Source organism: Cryphonectria parasitica (assembly GCF_011745365.1).
Source record: "Cryphonectria parasitica EP155 unplaced genomic scaffold M406scaffold_4, whole genome shotgun sequence".
In the NCBI taxonomy this organism is placed as follows: Eukaryota; Fungi; Ascomycota; class Sordariomycetes; order Diaporthales; family Cryphonectriaceae; genus Cryphonectria; species Cryphonectria parasitica.
In genome coordinates this window covers 1,938,560-1,956,305 of record NW_024468912.1, presented here as the reverse complement: position 1 = coordinate 1,956,305, position 17,746 = coordinate 1,938,560, and the positions used below count along the sequence as shown (strand labels likewise).

Genomic DNA, 17,746 nt, shown 5'->3' with positions numbered 1-17,746 from the left:
CTCCACAACCTGGGTCAGGGATCGCGAATCCTCTCACTGACAATGTCCTGTTTTCTTTGTTCTCAAGGAAACTTGTTGACATCCCGTTTGTTGAGCTGATACTATAAGAAATGTGGCTAAAGGCGGGTGGGTGCGTAGAAGGTTAGCGTCAAGAAGGCCATCATCCAGTGTGGAGGTCTTGGAGCCCAAGCATGAAGAATGTAGACCAGGCTCCTGGGAGGGGCATCCCGGGTATCCAATCTCTAGCTCGCAAAGCGGCAGAAGGGATTGAATTGGCGGTCAGCTTGCGTGTCCACAGCCACCCATTCATTGCCTTGAATCAGGGTCAAGGCGAAGAAGGCTCACGTGGCCTGGAGTGCCAGACCCAGGCAATAATTCTGGGCTTGGGTCAAGCGCTGCTGTAGCCATCCATACCTTGGTGCAGATCGACAAAACGCTGTGCACGGTCCGGATCTGATTGTTAGTAGCGGCCTATGCTTTCCCCCATGAACCACGATCTTCGCCCTCTTTTTCTTTGTTGGCGTCCCCCCCATCAGCATGGGTCCTGCGGTTCGGTACGAAAAAAAGGCATCAGCCGCTGCGCAACATGGCTGGCGGGCGGGCGTGCTGGCCGGAATTGGGTTGTGGTTACTGCGATCACCTGAAACGTTGCCCTCCGAGTAGGTGAACCAGTGTCAGCCGTTCCCTTCTGGGAGACTGACAGCGCAGCAGGGTATTGCTTTTCCCTCGGCTCTCCTGCCCAGGTTGGGCAATAAGTCAAGTCTCCCTCTACCAACCTCATTCGTCTCCTCGTCGAGCAAGCTGATCGTTAGCAAGAGGATTGGGCTGCCTAGAACGCAGCGGTATTGGGCCAGCTCTGGTCGTGTGAGGGAGCCGGCAAGGAACGACCCTGCACGCAGTCGTGGGCGCTACTTGTCACGGGGTGATTGTGCTGTCAGGTTTCAAAACCAGCGTTCCATGCACGATGGCGCTCCTGCAAGATGACCATCACTACGCGGTATAATGTCATGCATGGCGATGATTAGTCTTGACGGGCTGTTGCTGCCCAAGTATTGCTTGTGGTAGCGCGTCCTGTGGTTTTCTGTGGTTCCGTGGCTTACACTGTTTGTTGGCTCCGTGTGCGAGCCTTTGAAGCTGCAAACGGGATCCACATCAGGTACCTTGGCTCCTGGTGTGCCTGACGCCAGGCATGCGTAAGGACAGACAAGAAAGAAACGGTGCGGTTCCGATCTGTATCGTTGCAACTGACGATATGACCCCCCCAAAGAAAGCTCCCTTGCGAGGTGGCGGGTCTGGTGTCGGCGAGATGTGGGCAACGACAGGCAGGTCCTTGAGTCAAGTGAGGGATTCATCATGTGTGTGATGAGTGTTGCCGGCCGGCCGCCTTGGCGCCTGAGTCTACTGAAGTGGATGCGTGGTAGGACTAGCGACAGCTGTCGTGCATTTGTCGCTAAGAGAGACCCTGGGTGGGATTGCCCCGTAACGAGCCGAACATGGAAATGCGATGAGCTCTTTTGGCGGGTAGGACTGCTTGGACTCTGCATCAGGGTCCAGGCCCTGGCTACCCCTTCTGCATTAACTCCCTTGCTGTCAGCTTGACAGAGAAACGGATCATTTCAGGAAGCGCACTCGGGATGCAGCCGTGCATGCCCATGGACACCTAGGCAACGAGTTCTTGATCAAAAGTCTCGCACCGCACAGGGGAGTATTCGTAGACCCGAGGAGGCCATGCTTGCCAGGCATGTTGAAGGAGTCGCAGGCCTGGGATGGTCAGATACAGAGGAATGCCCTCAGCCGCAGGAAAAGCCTCGTCTTAGGTCTCATCAGCAGTGACGTTGTGTCCCGGCAGCGACCGCACCTTAAACTAGCGTCCCCGCTGGATTGGGCCTCGGCCCTACACCTACACCCCTGCCGTGGGTGTCCATCGAAGCTCCCGGAAAATACAAAGGTGAACTGGCGGTACGTCCTAGCTCGGGCCCTGCACATGCCGGATCCTCGCAGCCATGTCTTGGGCGTTGAGTTTCGTGTGAACTCAACAAGGCGGTGAACACCAAGGATCAAGACGAGGAGGTCTGGAAGCAAGGATGAGATGGCTTGTGTCTGGCCCGAAAAGACTGAAGTGGCTGGAAACGCGGGCGGGTAGTTCACATGCCGTGCGCTGCCGAGAAGGGCTGTCGCCTACTGTCCATATAGAAGTCACCGTGCTTCTCAGTAAGGAGGCAGCTGTGCAGTTGTCAAATTTTGCCACGAGCACCTCTTGTTAGTCGTTGGAGCAGTGTTCGGACGGCACGACAACACAATGCCTTCGAATCCGTCAGGCCGTAAGGGGACCTCGATGGGGCCCGAGGTGAGGTGGCGTGAGTGGTGCGAGGAGGCGAGATGAACCTATTTAGACCGGCGCCCGAGAAACCAGCCGATGGGTCGGGTGAGCAACTAATACAATCAATTGTGTGTGCATAGCAGCCGTGGCTAGGTGTGTTCCGACTGGTCAAGGCAGCCGATAACATGTCATGCAGCGGACCTTTGCGTTGCGTCTTATTGTCCTTTTTGGGCCTGTTCCGGTTGTCAGTACGCCCGGGTCAAGGTGCCAATGACATGGCGGAACACATGTGAAGTGAAGCTGCAGTTTGCCGCCGCATATCTTAGCTCCTGTGCTGACCCCATGGACCGGAAGCCGGGTTCTGCTCCTGAGATGGTTGTGATGGGTAGCATCGCAGGACGGAGGCTCAGGCTGATCCCACCGCGATCCGTTTCTCGAGGCGCCGGGAGAGGCCAGTGAAACCACGGAGGAGAGACAATTGAGAGGTGCGCCCAGGGGGTCGGGGCCAGGGTGGAGAGGGCGAGGGCCAGGAGCCAGGAGCCGGGAGCACGCGAAATCTGAGGTGTGACAGCATGACAGTCGTGTTCCGCTGAGGCGGCGTGGGCGCTCAGATTAAGGAGAGCGCAGACGGGCACCGGTGAGTAGGTGAATTGGCATTGTCGGTGTCGCCAAGCATGTGTTTTTCTTTCTTTTTTGTTTGAACGTTGCAGCTTGAGCCGCAAAGCTCCGCTAGACCAAGACAGTCCCACCATGGAGACCGTTAACGAGAAGAGACGGCACGGAGTGCAGACCGCGGTTCCAGGAGGTGCTAAACAGAAGAAGAAGCTTCAGTGTACCGGTCCTGATAGTCGGTCCTAGGACTGTGTGGGTGGGGACAACATCAACGCCCACTGGTCGCGGCGCAAAGGGAATCATCTGAGCTTCCTGACAATGGTGATCAACCCGGACAGATGGAATGCCCGATTCGCGGATGATGCTGAAGGTGTATGTCTCTCTTGTCTGCTGCTTGGCATTCAAGAAGCCTTGGGCGGCTTGAGAGGGGTTTCACGATTGACAAAGACGAAGAGGCTTCTGACAAGATGCGTCATCGCAGCTGGAGATCTCGTAGATACAGACAGGAGGGGGGTGGGAATGGTAACACTGGTGGGTTCATGATGACGAAATGCATGAATTGATACAAGACCGTACAGATTATACAACATAAGATGTAATTTCTTCATGCCAGGGAAGGGACGAGGCTTTCATGATGTATATCTGGAGGCAGGAAGGGAGGAGACGGAGAAAGAAGGTGCTATAGCCATAATGGGCAGGGGCTAAGCGCCACACATGTGTGACTATTAGTCAGTTCCCCTCGTGGCTTGGCTTGTGCCGTTGTGGCTGGTGGCTGCGTTGTGTCACCGCCCGCCCAAATGGATGAATGCCTGGCAATTTCCCTGCGTGGATGTGGGTAGAGTCTTGGGTCTGGATAACCTCAGTCGCCCGCTTGATCTCGAGTCTTACCGAATACAATATTTTTTTCTTCCCACTCATTTGATAGCAACAGACAAACAGACATCCTTGCCCAGCTCCCTTGAACAGTGTTGACCGTCACAGGCCTCAATCATGGCAGACGTACCGATGCGCGTGGTGTCGGAGAACACCTCATCAGAGCGTCGTATCACTCCATCGTGGTCGATCAGCAAACTCAAGACAAAGCTGGAGCCTGTGACGGGGATACCTCCGTCATCACAGAGGATCTCCCTCAAGCTCTCGGGTCAGGAGAGCATCCCTATCGAAGCTAGCGACGAGGACTCGACTTATCTAAGCTCCTTCTCGCTCGTGGCATATGCTGAACTCCTTGTAAGTAAACCTCCTATGCACGCGCAAAACACTTGCTACATAACCTACAGAGTATCTCCTGCGTCCTTTCCAAGCCAAAAGGCAGGTTGGGGCTAAGCACCTACACAGCGAGTCCACAGCAAACAACTCGCGCCCCCCCCCCCCCCCCCCCGGGGCAAAGATATTTGCAACATAAGACCAGATCCATGCGAGCTACTTCATCATCCAGTCCAACAGCTGACAGAAATATTATAGGTTCTGGATACAAGGCCCCCCGGGGCCAGGCCAAACTACACCGACACCACTGGAGTCGACAAGTATGTGATGCCCGAGGAGGAATACGCCAAGAAGACCGACTCTGTTCTTGCCTGGAAAAAGGCCGAGAAGCTCGGGAGGTTTGATCCCGACGCGCCCAGCCGGGAGGAGGCCAAGATTGCCGCATTTGCGGACGAGGTCCGCAGCCGCGGGATCGAGGCCGGCAAGCGCTGCCGCGTTGGGGCTGACGACACACGCCGCGGAGTTGTCATGTATGTCGGTGAGGTGAAAGAGATTCCCGGTGGCTCGGGTGCGTGGGTCGGTATCCAGCTGGACGAGCCAATGGGCAAGAACGACGGCAGCATCGGGGGCGTGCGGTACTGGGGAGAACCGTCCGAGATGAAGCACGGTGTATTTGTGAGGCCCGAGAGGGTGGAGATTGGAGACTGGCCCCCCATGGATGATCTTGGGGATATGGAGGAAATCTGATCGGCCATAAGATCCACTGGCGAGTGACAGTGAAGCATTATGAAGTGCGGAATGGGTGGAAGGGGGAGGACGAGGACAAGGACGAGGACGAGGATGGGCGCTAGAAGACCCAACCATGGTAACGGATCTGAGGCTAGAACCCCACCTACCTTCGTCCAGACTTTTCACAAAGGGCACGGTAACTGCATAGCCGAAGAAGCCCTGCTCTTGACCTAGGGATCTCCTCCAGGCAACGGCACCGATGAGCATGCTGCTGTGTGGTTGCTGGCATACTATGAGTGACACTCAATCACACTCAGAGACGTTTCACCCCATTTCTCAGGAATTGCAAGATCAACAAGCTTGAATTTATGCAATTGACTGGCTATCCGATGCCGTTCGGTCTCAACTGGAGACAGAAACACGCTCACATTCAAGAGATCCGAACATGAACACCGTGACTTGAAGTGGGAGGATTGCATTTGGAAAGACCGCAGCCCACGCATCGATGGACTGCATCGCTTTCTTGTCTCTCTGGCATAGAATTATAATCTTCAGATGGTGCAGGGCCTCCTGCAGCGACCATGTCACGGCTCCAAGTTGAGGTGGGAACGTCGTTGTGGCCCCACGAACAATGTATGCGAGCCGTACTAAGCACTGCGGCTCTTCCCTCCCCCCCCCCCTACAAGTCCATACCCATCCGTCTCTCACGGTTCTTTGTTCCGAACAAGCGAACCGGGGAATGCATTCCTCAAACGGTTCCTGTATGAGGGTTTAAGTCTGCTACAGGGGAGAATCCATGCCTGCTTCCCGTTCCGGAAATTGAGCCTCCTCGACGACAAGGGAAACTGTCTTAGGGCTGTCGAATCATATGAAGATCTCGTCTGAATATGCCATATCATGTACCATAGTAGCAAGTACTATTCATCTGGAGATGATCGGCTCCCCACGACAAACCAGCCCTGCAGGTGGCTCAGGTGCGGGGACTTGGGATCAGAGACCTGCGTGCCCTGCGCTGTCACAATGAACCCTCCTACAGCTTGAAATAATGGGTTAAGTAAACTGTGCTCTCTCTCGCCAGTTCTTCCTAGGTTGAGAGATAGAAAGATACACGTAGTAATTATCATTGGGGGGGGGGGGGGTAACAAACAGGCAATTTCTGGTCCAACAACAGGATACTTTAGCCCTAACCCTTAGTGCCCCAATCAATTTACAGCAGGCAAGTTTGGGGAAAAGGTGTGTGCTCGTCGTCATTCACTGCATATCATTATTTCGTCAGTTCATCAACGAGTTTCTTTATCGACGTCCCCTCTCTCGCACATGCGAACGAGGCTCCTCATCACGGCGACTTGAGCTGTCCGCTTGGCCCGGCGAAGCTAGCTACTTGAGATACTCTGTCCTTTTCTCCCCTAGATCTGCCATCGATGGTGCCAAGGATGGCCGCTTTGACGAATATTTGGGCTAAAACATAAAGAGTGTCTCAGAGTGTCCCCCCCCCCCCCCATCCCACCAGCATCAGCAGTTCTATCTCAATGCAATCCGTCCTCCCCCCTCGTCCCAAGCCAGTTGCCATCCTGTCTCGAACCTTGGTTCATGAGCCGTCGTATCCAGGCCAGCGTTGCGCGTGGCTGACCTGGTCACACCCTGCGCGACGTACAACGGCTATGCCTTGAAGTTTAATGAGTTGAGGCTCCAAGAGAGAAGGGCGATCTGCTGGAGAGACCAGAAACAGGACTGGGAACCACAAACCTCTCTACTTTTGGGCAGACAAGCGTAACATCCAGTTACCAAGTAGAGAGAATAGGGCCAGCTCCATCCTTCTCTTGCCTCCGAAAAACTTCCCCCGCGTACAACGTCTTTCTCTCTGTCTCTCTGTCTCTCTCTCTCGCTCTCTCTCTCTCTCTCTCTCTCTACCTCTCTCTCTCTTCCCCTCTCTGTCTTTCTCCCCACAGATCGACCCAACCACTACAACACACGACTTCGGGCTGGCCGGAAGAGTGAGGAGATATCATCAACGGCATCTTTTTTGGGTGAGCTCTTGGCGCCAATTTTGGGACCACTGTCGAATGACTAGCAAATTTCTTGTCGCCAAGGACGCGCTCACACAAGCACGCCAGCAAGAGCCAGCGTCGCTGGCTACTCCTTCCCTCATTTTACACCGTACCGTCTGTACCAAGACCCGCTTGGCATAGTCTTAAAAGTTGTCCCCGCACCCGTCACCACTTCCACACTTACTTACATGCACTTGGGAAACTGCAATTGCTTTAGCCCTCGTTCTCGCCATTTTTGGTTTCTCTTGGCCGCCTTGTCCTTGTCCTTGTCATCAAATGATGATCACATAACTCTTTAACTAATTCGTCATGCTAAGACGAGACGGCTTGGGCAAAGAAAGATAACAACGCAGCGCCCGTCCCTTCGAATCGAAGGACCGATATGTGACAACATCATTTCGAGTTCGTACCTTCTACGTCTTTCTTCAGGGTCAGATAGACGGCGACTGAATCTACACATCCAAGCTCGGCTGATGCAAGTCACGCTCTTGCTATACAGCAGCACTTCATACATACACCCACCCACACATACTCTACGTCGGTAATCTATTGATCGGAGAGTGTATGTGTGTGTGTGAGAGAAGGAGAGCTCAGTGTGCTAGGAGGCCGTGTTGAGTACTGACGCCCACAAGGGGCGACGGACACCCTTTGGTGTCTGCAGGGACGATGGGATGGCACCGTGCTTCTGCGTTGGCTCTGGCCTTCGCAAGTGCGTTGTCCATGGTGTGTGCGGACCTGGCCCAGACGTACCCTATGTCAACGCCGCTGGACTGGGAGGTGGCCTCAGAGATGCAGCTGTCAGTCTCGGCGGCTGATGAGGATGTCGTCCCCCTGATCTACACAGTCATCCCTCTGACGACGGATCTGGGGTTGAACGAGTCCCAGACGGACCGAGGAGTAAGTCACTTTGGACTACGACCATTGATTGTTATCATTATCAACATCATCATCAACCCGACTGCTATGGTATTGTGACTTACGCTAACCTGTGCTTCAGCGAATCAACATCCAAGGCAAGCTGACCTACGCCGATGCCACTACCTATACCGACATCAGCGGCGCAGATGTAATTCCATATCTGTGTTGTGACCAGATGAACAACTCCTTTATTCAGCCAAACGAGATCCTCAATCAGCTCATGAGCAACGACCCCCAACCAGCCGCCATTCTCCTTTACAGCCAGCAGGACCAGTGCTGCGGTCTAGCAGGGCAGAACCTCAATTACCAAAAGATCCTCACCACTCCAGACCTCACAACTGCCTCCCAGGTCGAAAACATCACCATGCTCGGCGGAGGAGCCGCGCTGGCGGCCATCGCCGGCAATTTTACAAACAACGTGGAGGAGAGCTCATCGAACGGCAACAACTCTGCCGTGGCCATGAGCATATTGTATAGCATCACCGGCCTCATCACTCTCCTCTTCCTCATTATCATCGGCTCGGGAGCCATCCGTGCCCACAGATACCCCGAGAGATATGGCCCGCGCGCCGGCTTTGGCGGGAGGTCGAGGCAAAGCCGGGCAAAGGGCCTCGCTCGCGCGGTCCTCGAGACTTTACCCATCGTCAAATTCGGCGACAACCAGCAGCAGCAGCCGAAACCAGATTTCGATACCGAACTTGAGAGTGCTACTGTCCCGGCCCAAGAGCCAAGGCAGCGTACCGCGGATGCAAGCCACGAAGCGCCGCCTCGCAATGAATCACAACGCCATCTATCTACGATCCCAGAGAGTCCCACCACCGAGGCTGCTGCCTCTGGAACCGAACCACCAACAAATGGCCTCAGAACTGTGGGCAGCGGCGCCTCGACCACCTCTGTGGGAAAGGGAACCAGCGGTTCTGGTGGTGACGCCAACAAGGCAAATGCCGGCGCGGGAATTGGTGAGGAGGGCCTTGGCTGCTCGATCTGTACCGACGACTTCAACGTGGGTGAGGACGTCCGCGTCTTACCGTGCAACCACAAGTTCCACCCACAATGTGTCGATCCATGGCTGGTAAACGTGTCTGGGACATGTCCCCTCTGGTGAGCTTCCTCCTTTCTGTGCCCTCCTTGGGTCATTACACATACTGACCAGGAGTTTGTTTCCCTTTCACAGCCGTCTCGACCTTCGACCTAGACATGACGACACTTTAAGAGCCAGCGAAGAGAATTATGAGGCACCACCTCTCGACGCCTCGGGAAACGAAGCAAGTGACCCATCCACGACTTCCACGCGCAGGCGCCCTCGACTTTTCGACATCGCTGGACTCCGACACGCCCCCGTGGAGGAGCGCATCGAAGCGCTGCGACGCCTCAGGGCCGAACAGAACCAAGGCTCCCCTGCAGGCAATGAAATTGAACTGACCGGACACGAGAAGCTTTCAGACAGGCTGAAGGAGCGATTCCGTATCAGGACACGGGCGGCTTAGCAGTCGTCGTTATAGGGACAACTGGGTTGTTCAGCTGCAGAAACACGGGATCAGCAAACCAGCATCGGGCCAGCTAACAAAAGAGAGAGAGAGAGAGAGAGAGAGAGAGAGAGAGAGAGAGAGAGAGAGAGAGAGAGAGAGAGGTGCTAGTCTGCCGAGAGGATGAACAGGCGTCTGGGGATGGGTGGTGAAACAGGCCACCCAAATCTTGCTAATCACGTCGATTATGAGGCTGGTCCTGGTCTTCAGCCTCAGTAGTGCCATGGGGTTGGACGAGATGCGGGGGCACATATCATGACTACATATACCCATATGACTTGAATGAGAGGGCTGTTTGGTTTTTATGTTCTCTTTCTTTTCTTTTTTTTGGCAGGGCTTGGCACCTGTCACACCCCAATATGGGTTTGATTACAAAGAGAGCATCATGGGCAGGCGTTCTGGGCAGTCTGATATCACCTAATAGGGTCTATCTGCAAAGGGAAAGGCTCTGAAAAAAATGTTGATGCAGGTTTGACGGGGCTGACTTGGGCTGTTGTGTGTTCCCCCCAAGGGAAGGGCTCTATGGAGGGCCCTGGGACGACAGGACACTAGCATTTGATACGAAGAACTTTGCGCAACGAGGTGTACACGTTGTTGGGTTCCTGCAAAAACACCATGGTGATTGACAGGATGTGTTTGTGTTTCTTGACATACCTAGTGAGCACGTCCTGGGTTCTTCTAGACAAGCACTGATATTCTCTCTCCGACCTACTGTTGCTCTCATCCTCATCTTCATCATTTTTTAAGAAAAAACAATGCTTGATATTTTGCTCTCTTCCTGTTCCATAGATCATACAATCAAGAAGTCATGACAAAGAGAGCACGTTCTGGGATCAGAGTCAAACAGCTTTATGACACAGACACAGTCTAGACAATCTTAAGCAGAAGTACAGGAGCCAACCAAGACCTGCAACCTCAATTTGAGCTGATCTCTGATACAACACCACCTCCACAAATCTACACCATACTAGTACTTCGGTCAGCCGGCTGCCTGCCACAATATAAATAATGCACACACACATATTCCAGGACGGCCGTCTCTCCTTTCCAGGGAAAAGGCACACGTGTTCACCCGTTTCACCAACCCTGCGCCGATCAATCGAGAGACAGCGCGCTTATTTCTCTATCGAGTTCACAGTTTAGGGTCCTAGTAAGAGTTGCACATGCATGAATGCGCTGGGAGAGGAGGGGGGGGGGGAACGGTCGCGTGTTTGGTCAAGGAGGGGAAGGGGGACGGGATAATCCGAGGGGGGGGGGGGAACGAACCACACGGCAATGAACGTCGATCACTGGGATGCATGGTGACCTGATCCGGATTCAAAGACACGGGCGACGCTGGCGCCGGGCTTTTGGGAGCATGGGCTCCTCCTCGGAGTGATCTTTTCATGTTTCCCGACAGGTCCGCCAGGAGGAAGCATCTGAGGGCTCTCGGGGTTTTGATTCTTGCCAGTGGTCTTGGGACGGGCCGCCCTCGGCCTTGGATTCTCTGGGCAGGGCTGTTGACTCGCTATCATGATCGCTGGTGGGTCATAGGACCTGATGGGTTGTCCCGTGTGAGTGGGTCACTGGCTTCGTAAAGACTATGGAGATGTTGGAAATGCTCGGTGGGATATCGTGGATTGGCTGTGATATGGTGTCGAGAGAGGGAGAGGAAGAGAGGGAAAAGAGAGGGGGCCGGGGGGGGGGGGGGGAATGGGATCATGAGGGGACAGACCTGCCACTGGCACCTGCGTTTGACTGCTGGTTTCATCAGTGAGCCATGGTATTTTACAAGAGTTGCCGTTAGAGGCAGACTTGTTACTTATCGACTGGTTCAGTGGTCTTGAGAACCGAGGGCATAGTACTGGTGGTTAGAGGAGGCCATATATGCTTAGCATCGAGCCGATGTAGCCGCAAGCAAGCTGCTCTATGCCACTTGGTCTCTTGAGAGGGAGATAGACTTGATTTACCGCGAGCATGCCGTAAGCGATTTGTCAACAAATTCCAATGAGCAAGGTGGTTGTCAAAGGATCGGGGTAACCGATCAGTGAGCAGGCACTCTGACTGAGACTTCTCGAGCAATAGCCCATTGTTCTCCCGAGCCCCAGGCCAAATCTTGGGCGCCCCTTTCCTCGGGTTTGATGCTCTGTAGCTCTTCATTTGGCCCCGTCATTGGCCAATGCATTCTCCTCTTCAAGAACTTGCAGCATCACTGCGTCCATAATCCTCAGCAGGCCGCTTCCGCTCTTGACTCGAATGACCGACACCAATGACTCCAAGGATACCCAAGTAGATATGCTGATCCAAATCTTGGTAGGTTGGCGAGTTTTCCCCATCGATTCATCTGTGCAAAAGAGACGCTCGAGGAACTCGAATTCATTGCCTGGCCTGCAGGTCGACGTAGAATCAAGGGCGACGTGCCTTGTCCCACATTGATGTTGGTCGAGGCCGGAGTATCAAAAACAAACCGCTGCTGATCGGTCCATCAATTATTGACCAGCCAAGCATACCGCGCAACTGGTGGTCCGTTGATCTCCCAAAGCGGCACATTGACTGCCTCGAGCCAATGAAGGAAAGCTTTTAGGGATCCTCTGGGCGGTCATCCAGTCATATCAGGAGGTATGGGTCATTGCGCTGACGGTTGCCTGAGTGAAGCTGAATAAGTCCTGCCCGTGCCATCAATGGATGTGCCGCCATGGAAACAAACATTAGAAAGACGTTTTTTTCTTCTTTCCATAGCTGCTCGGCATCGAGGAGAGTTCCAAGTCAACTTGTCTATGGCAGGGCTCAGAGGCAGGTCGAGCACTCGTGAGTCACCCGTCTCGATCATGCCAGCTCCTCAAGTCATCACTCGTCCGCTGCCATGGCGCCCACCTGGCAATTTTCAATAGCGTCTCCAAACCAATATTGCTACCACGGCGCTTCGTTGATTGTGCCTCTTGCCTGCTTAGCACTTCAGCGCCTGCGTACCCGCCTGCCACCCACTTGACGAGTTCCACTTTGTGTGTTCATGACTGACAGACTGGACATCCCCGCTTTCATAAGACATGGGGCCAATCCCGCCTCACTGAGGCCTCCTGTGTAGATGCCAGGCTGGAGGTGTATGAAACATCTCCCATGGTAAAGTCGGGGCCCCTCTGAAGGTCATGCTACCAGGAGACTGTGTGCACAACGTCGTCCTCGGAAATGGCTGCCACTCGGCATTGGCTTCAAGTTCCAAGTGTGAGCTACACTGGCGTAGTCGCAGGCTCAGCTGGAAGTGTGGTGAGACACCGATCTGCACCGTACGGACGAGGATCAAGGGAATCAAAACCAATCACCTCGAACCTGCAAAACTCTTAATTTAAGGCGCCGTGCCGAGATGCCGCCTGACTGTGGGGGAAATGACTTCTCAAGATCAAGACGTCCATTGCAGGTATAGGCCGTGTGGTCCCTGCATGGCCTCTCATAATGTATGAGAAATGGTGAGAGGGGGAAAACGCAGCCTATTACTCGGTCGTTCAAGATGGTTGGGCCAAGACGGGGACGGGCGGAGGTGAGGTTGCTACCGGTAAGCAAAGCCAGCCACTAGGCCTCATAATTGGTCTTTCTCTGTCTCTATCTATCTCTCTCAACGCACTCGGCAGTGGTCAGATTCATGCATTACAAACGCCAACACAGGATTCTCCGGCAAAGACGGCATCCCATGTGCCGCGTTGAATACGAAGACTGGCCAGCTTCGTCCAGGGCTATGGACAAAGGAAGGCGATCCGTGTCGCCCTGCCTGTATACTACCATGTTATGACAAGTCGTGTTTGTATGTACCCCACTGATTGACAACGGCGCAGTTGTGCCGGGTGGGCGTAGAAGAGGGCGAAGTTCCAAAGATCGGTGAAGGGGGCCCCCCTTCTGTCTGCAGGTCTGGGATGGTGTGAGGTTGATGAGGAGGTCGCCAGTTCTTCGTTAGGACACCCCTGCGCAAATTCAGGGCCAAGCTTTCTTGCCGAGCCATGCCAGAAGGGGTCTAGAAGCCAGTCTCACTCCCCTCCCACCCCTGTGGATCACCACTGAACCATGGCTCCAGTGGGGGCCCCTGAAGCGATGTGGGAGCGCACCTGTGGCCATAGCTTCTAGTGTGCCCCTCCCATCGTAATTATCATCATCGTCATCCTCGTCCTATGCAGCAGCACCAGTAGCAACACCCTTGGTCGAACTTGTACTTCCTATTCCTGATCTAGCTTCTGTGTGCGACGTGGCCAAACGTGGCCAAACGTGGCGTTTGGTCTGCCGACGGTCAATGGTCAGGGTGGGGAGGGCAACGGCGGCTGCAACAACTTTCTCCAAGAAGAAAAAAAAGAAGAGAAAAAACAAGGATCGAGAGATTTTCAGGAGGGCAGGAGGGAAAGATTGGATCTGGATGTGTTTGGATGGGAGAGCTAGTTGGTGGGCTGCCTCTTAACATGCAGCATGGCATGCATCTGGAGGGGGGCGGGCGGTTGGTCGAGGCAGCATGACAGGGCAGGGAAGGTACAATTGGGGGAGGGGGGGCCACTGGGGTGGCAGAGCTTACCCCCTGTATCGAGTGGATGGTAGCTATAGTAGCTATGCTGGTGTTACGTCAGTACTTGTTCTACCATCCCACCATCCCACCTCAGCAGCACATCTGCCTCAAACGCGTGGCTGGCCCTCTTTGTTCAAATAGTAATACAACCACCACCTTCTTTGCTCAGTTTACCTGGCCTCAGGCTTCTTCATTTTCTTCTTCTTCCTGACTACCCACTAGCCGCAGTATTTGCCTCATCAGACTGGTGTTTCTGGTAAGTGTCCTCCTCTTTGTTCCATTGCTCACACATTACCCGTGTCTTCTTCCACACAAACTTGGGCATAATCTGTTTTCCTTTTTGGATTCAGCACACTTGGAAGGAAGCGTTTTGTGATCCCACGTCCACTTGTGACATCCAAGGCAGAACACGACAATTAACATACTCTACAGAAGGCAGTTCTTAAACACTTCAGAATCTAGATTCTATCCCCGACGCCAGTCTTGACAAACGCTGCTCCTCCAACTTGTCGAGTAGCCAAGATGGTTCACCTGAGCAACATCCCCAACGCTGAGGACTCGGAGAAGAACCTCCTCTCAGAGGTCAAGAAGAAGTTCCACCTGAACCTCGCTGAGCACGATGACTGCTTCACCACCTCCGTCTACGGCACCAAGTTCGCAGCGGCTGACCTTCCCAGGCATGAGATGCCCGAGGGGGAGATGCCTAGGGACGTCGCCTACAGAATGATCAAGGTGAGGATGTCTCACACTCGGCAGTGGTCAAAGTGATGGTGGCCTGGAGCGATGTGGCTGACAATTCCCCCTCCAAAAAGGACGAGCTGTCGCTGGACGGCAACCCCATGCTGAATCTCGCCTCGTTCGTGACCACATACATGGAGGACGAGGCCGAGAAGCTTATGACCGAGTCCTTCTCCAAAAACTTCATCGACTACGAGGAGTACCCTCAGTCGGCCGGTAAGTGACAGAGAGAGAGAGAGAGAGAGAGAGAGAGAGAGAGAGAGAGAGAGAGAGAGAGAGAGAAAGACAAAGAGAGCGAGGCGGAAAGATAAAATTAAGAGAACCACACAACCACTTCCGGGGCTCGTCACTGACTTGGGCATGCCGATTTCAGATATCCAGAACCGCTGTGTGAACATGATCGGGCGTCTGTTCCACGCACCTACCGGCCAGGACGAGGGTGCGATTGGCACGAGCTGCATTGGCTCCTCTGAGGCCATCATGCTGGGCGTGCTGGCCATGAAGCGTCGCTGGAAGAACAAGAGAAAGGCCGAGGGCAAGTCGACCGAGAACCCCAACCTGGTCATGTCGTCTGCCGTCCAGGTCTGCTGGGAGAAGGCCACCCGCTACTTTGAGATCGAGGAGAAGCTCGTCTACTGTGCCGAGGACCGGTACGTCATCGACCCCAAGCAGGTTGTCGACCTGGTCGATGAGAACACCATCGGCATCTGCTGCATCCTTGGTACGACCTACACGGGTGAGTACGAGGACGTCAAGGCCGTAAACGACCTGCTTGTCGAGCGCGGCATGGAAACGCCTATCCACGTCGATGCGGCCAGCGGTGGCTTCGTTGCACCCTTCACCGTGCCAGACCTCGAGTGGGACTTCCGCTTGCCCCGCGTGGTCTCGATCAACGTGTCGGGCCACAAGTATGGTCTCGTCTACCCCGGCGTGGGCTGGGTCGTCTGGCGAGGCGCCGAGTACCTGCCGCAGGAGCTCGTCTTCAATATCAACTACCTCGGTGCCGATCAGAGCTCCTTCACCCTCAACTTCTCCAAGGGCGCCTCGCAGGTCATCGGCCAGTACTACCAGCTCATCCGCCTCGGCAAGCACGGCTACAAGGCTATCATGTCCAACCTGACCCGGACCGCCGACTACCTCTCTGACTCTCTGGAGGCTCTGGGCTTCGTCATCATGTCCAAGAAGTCCGGTGAGGGTCTCCCACTGGTCGCTTTCCGCTTGAAAACCAACGAGGACCGTGCATATGACGAGTTCGCCCTCGCCCACCAGCTGCGCGGCCGCGGCTGGGTCGTGCCGGCTTACACCATGGCGCCCAACACGAACAACCTCAAGATGCTGCGCGTCGTCGTGCGTGAGGACTTTACGCGCAACCGATGCGACGCCCTCATTGCCGACATCAAGCTGTGCACGCAGCTGCTCGAGCAGTTGGATGCAGAGACCATCAAGAAGCAACAGGAATTCATCCACAAGCACCATACGCACAGCGCCAAGTCCACACACAACCACGCCAAGTACAAGGTAAGAAGATCATATCATTACCCGCAGAATCAATCCCCTTGTGTATTTCGTTTGAGAGAGAACTACGAAAATGACTGACCTCGGCGGCCTCCCTTCCAGAACGAGAAGCACTCTCTTGCGGGCAAGACTGGCAAGACTCATGCCGTGTGCTAATCGCTGTGGATTGGACGACAACACCCCACAGCACTCGTCAATAAGACTTGAGATTTTGTTCATGGTGGATAGCAAATGAAAAGCAAGCGGCCATCTTTTTGTCCTTCAAATACGTTACCGTAGATGTTGTCGTTCTGTACAAGACCATGTACCCATGCAGGGCAGCTCTGTAATCCCATCGAATCCCAAGTGCCTGAGATGTGATGCCCGGGACTGCCAGCCATCTTCTAGGGTACCAGCAAGTAACCTCCCACCAGGGAGAACAAGCTTATTTCCTGACTGTACATTACAGCAGACCTTCCTCACTCACACCTTTATAATTGTTCTTCTTACCAGACTAACAGGCGGTCACGGGATGTAACACCTGACTATGCACGAGCGTTTCCAGCCCTCAGCCTTACATCCTCGCCACGTCACCGTCACCACAAGAGATACCATTATGGTCCTATAACAATATTCCTGGGAGTACCGTCGGTCGTATAGAACACAGTAAGGAGGGACTGGCTCAATGGCTCTTTCTTCTCTAACGATGACATTCAAAATCATCTCTCTCTCAACTTGATCTGAAGCCCGTCACTACTTACCGCGCAGAAACTCGCAAGCACAACATAGCTTCTCAAACACAACACCTGCCGACCATTAGCTGTCATAACCAGTAGTACTATCGGTGACACAGATGTAATCCTGAAGAATACGAGACCGAGAAGGGGAGTAGGGATGGTCATACGAGAGGGACACACAGAGAGGGACACAGGCAAAGCCCGCCGCCGACGGACCCCCCACCCCCATCTGGCTCTTGTCGAGAAGCCGACTCTTCTCCTGTCCAAACTACTCAGCTGCCGAAGACCGCCTTCTGAAATTCGTGTGCACACATAGACGCAGGCACCCGGTATACAAACCCCTAGCCCTCCGTCCGGAGAGGACGGGGGGGGGGAGGGGGAGGCTCTGATGGGGGATGGGACGATTAGGGATACTGAGCTTGGTCGGTCATCTTGCGGAACTCCGGTCGCTCGTACCTGATTGCAAACACACACCAGAAAAATAGCATCTGACGATGTACATTCATTACTATAACTTGCCCCGAGTTCTTTGGTGCGCACCTAGAAGGAAAGTTGGGATTTATAAAAAGGCGATGAAGTCAAAAAAAAAAAAAAAAAAAAGAAAGTGAAAAAAGAAGGTCTTTAGCTTGCTGTATTTTGTACTTGTATGCTTCATGCCTAGATCCATACTATGAAGTTGACTTTTTTTGTTTGAGGAGGGGGGGGGGGGGAAAGGGAAGACGGGTACATGATTGAGTTATCACTGCTTACCATAGCGGTGATACAAAGTAATATATTTCCGGCACAGGAACTTGAGGTCTCTCCTACATTTGCATATTAATTTGTCAAGGTACTGTGCTGTATTTCTTTTTTTCTTCTTTTCCTCCTCTTACCCTAGATTCCCAAAAGTGTACTATGTATGG

At 53.9% G+C, this 17,746-nt stretch overlaps 3 protein-coding genes across 3 annotated transcripts; all 3 read left to right on the top strand.

Moving 5' to 3' along the window:
* Positions 1–3,858: 3,858 nt before the first annotated feature.
* M406DRAFT_351161 (putative Alp11-like protein of tubulin-folding cofactor B) lies at positions 3,859–4,882 on the top strand (the record flags this gene model as incomplete). Its single annotated transcript, XM_040922601.1, has 2 exons — positions 3,859–4,159; positions 4,394–4,882. Exons 1-2 carry the CDS (start codon positions 3,923–3,925, stop codon positions 4,880–4,882), a joined length of 726 nt encoding a protein of 241 aa, XP_040776763.1. The 5' UTR covers positions 3,859–3,922.
* Positions 4,883–7,578: 2,696 nt separating this feature from the next.
* M406DRAFT_68207 (uncharacterized protein) lies at positions 7,579–8,935 on the top strand (the record flags this gene model as incomplete). Its single annotated transcript, XM_040925155.1, has 2 exons — positions 7,579–7,809; positions 7,910–8,935. 2 exons carry the CDS (start codon positions 7,579–7,581, stop codon positions 8,933–8,935), a joined length of 1,257 nt encoding a protein of 418 aa, XP_040776762.1.
* Positions 8,936–14,069: 5,134 nt separating this feature from the next.
* On the top strand, positions 14,070–16,284 carry M406DRAFT_290023 (glutamate decarboxylase-like protein; the record flags this gene model as incomplete). The annotated part of the gene is made up of 5 exons (XM_040918886.1): positions 14,070–14,131; positions 14,308–14,607; positions 14,688–14,829; positions 14,987–16,131; positions 16,231–16,284. Exons 2-5 carry the CDS (start codon positions 14,398–14,400, stop codon positions 16,282–16,284), a joined length of 1,551 nt encoding a protein of 516 aa, XP_040776761.1. The 5' UTR covers positions 14,070–14,131; positions 14,308–14,397.
* Between the last annotated feature and the right edge of the window lie 1,462 nt (positions 16,285–17,746).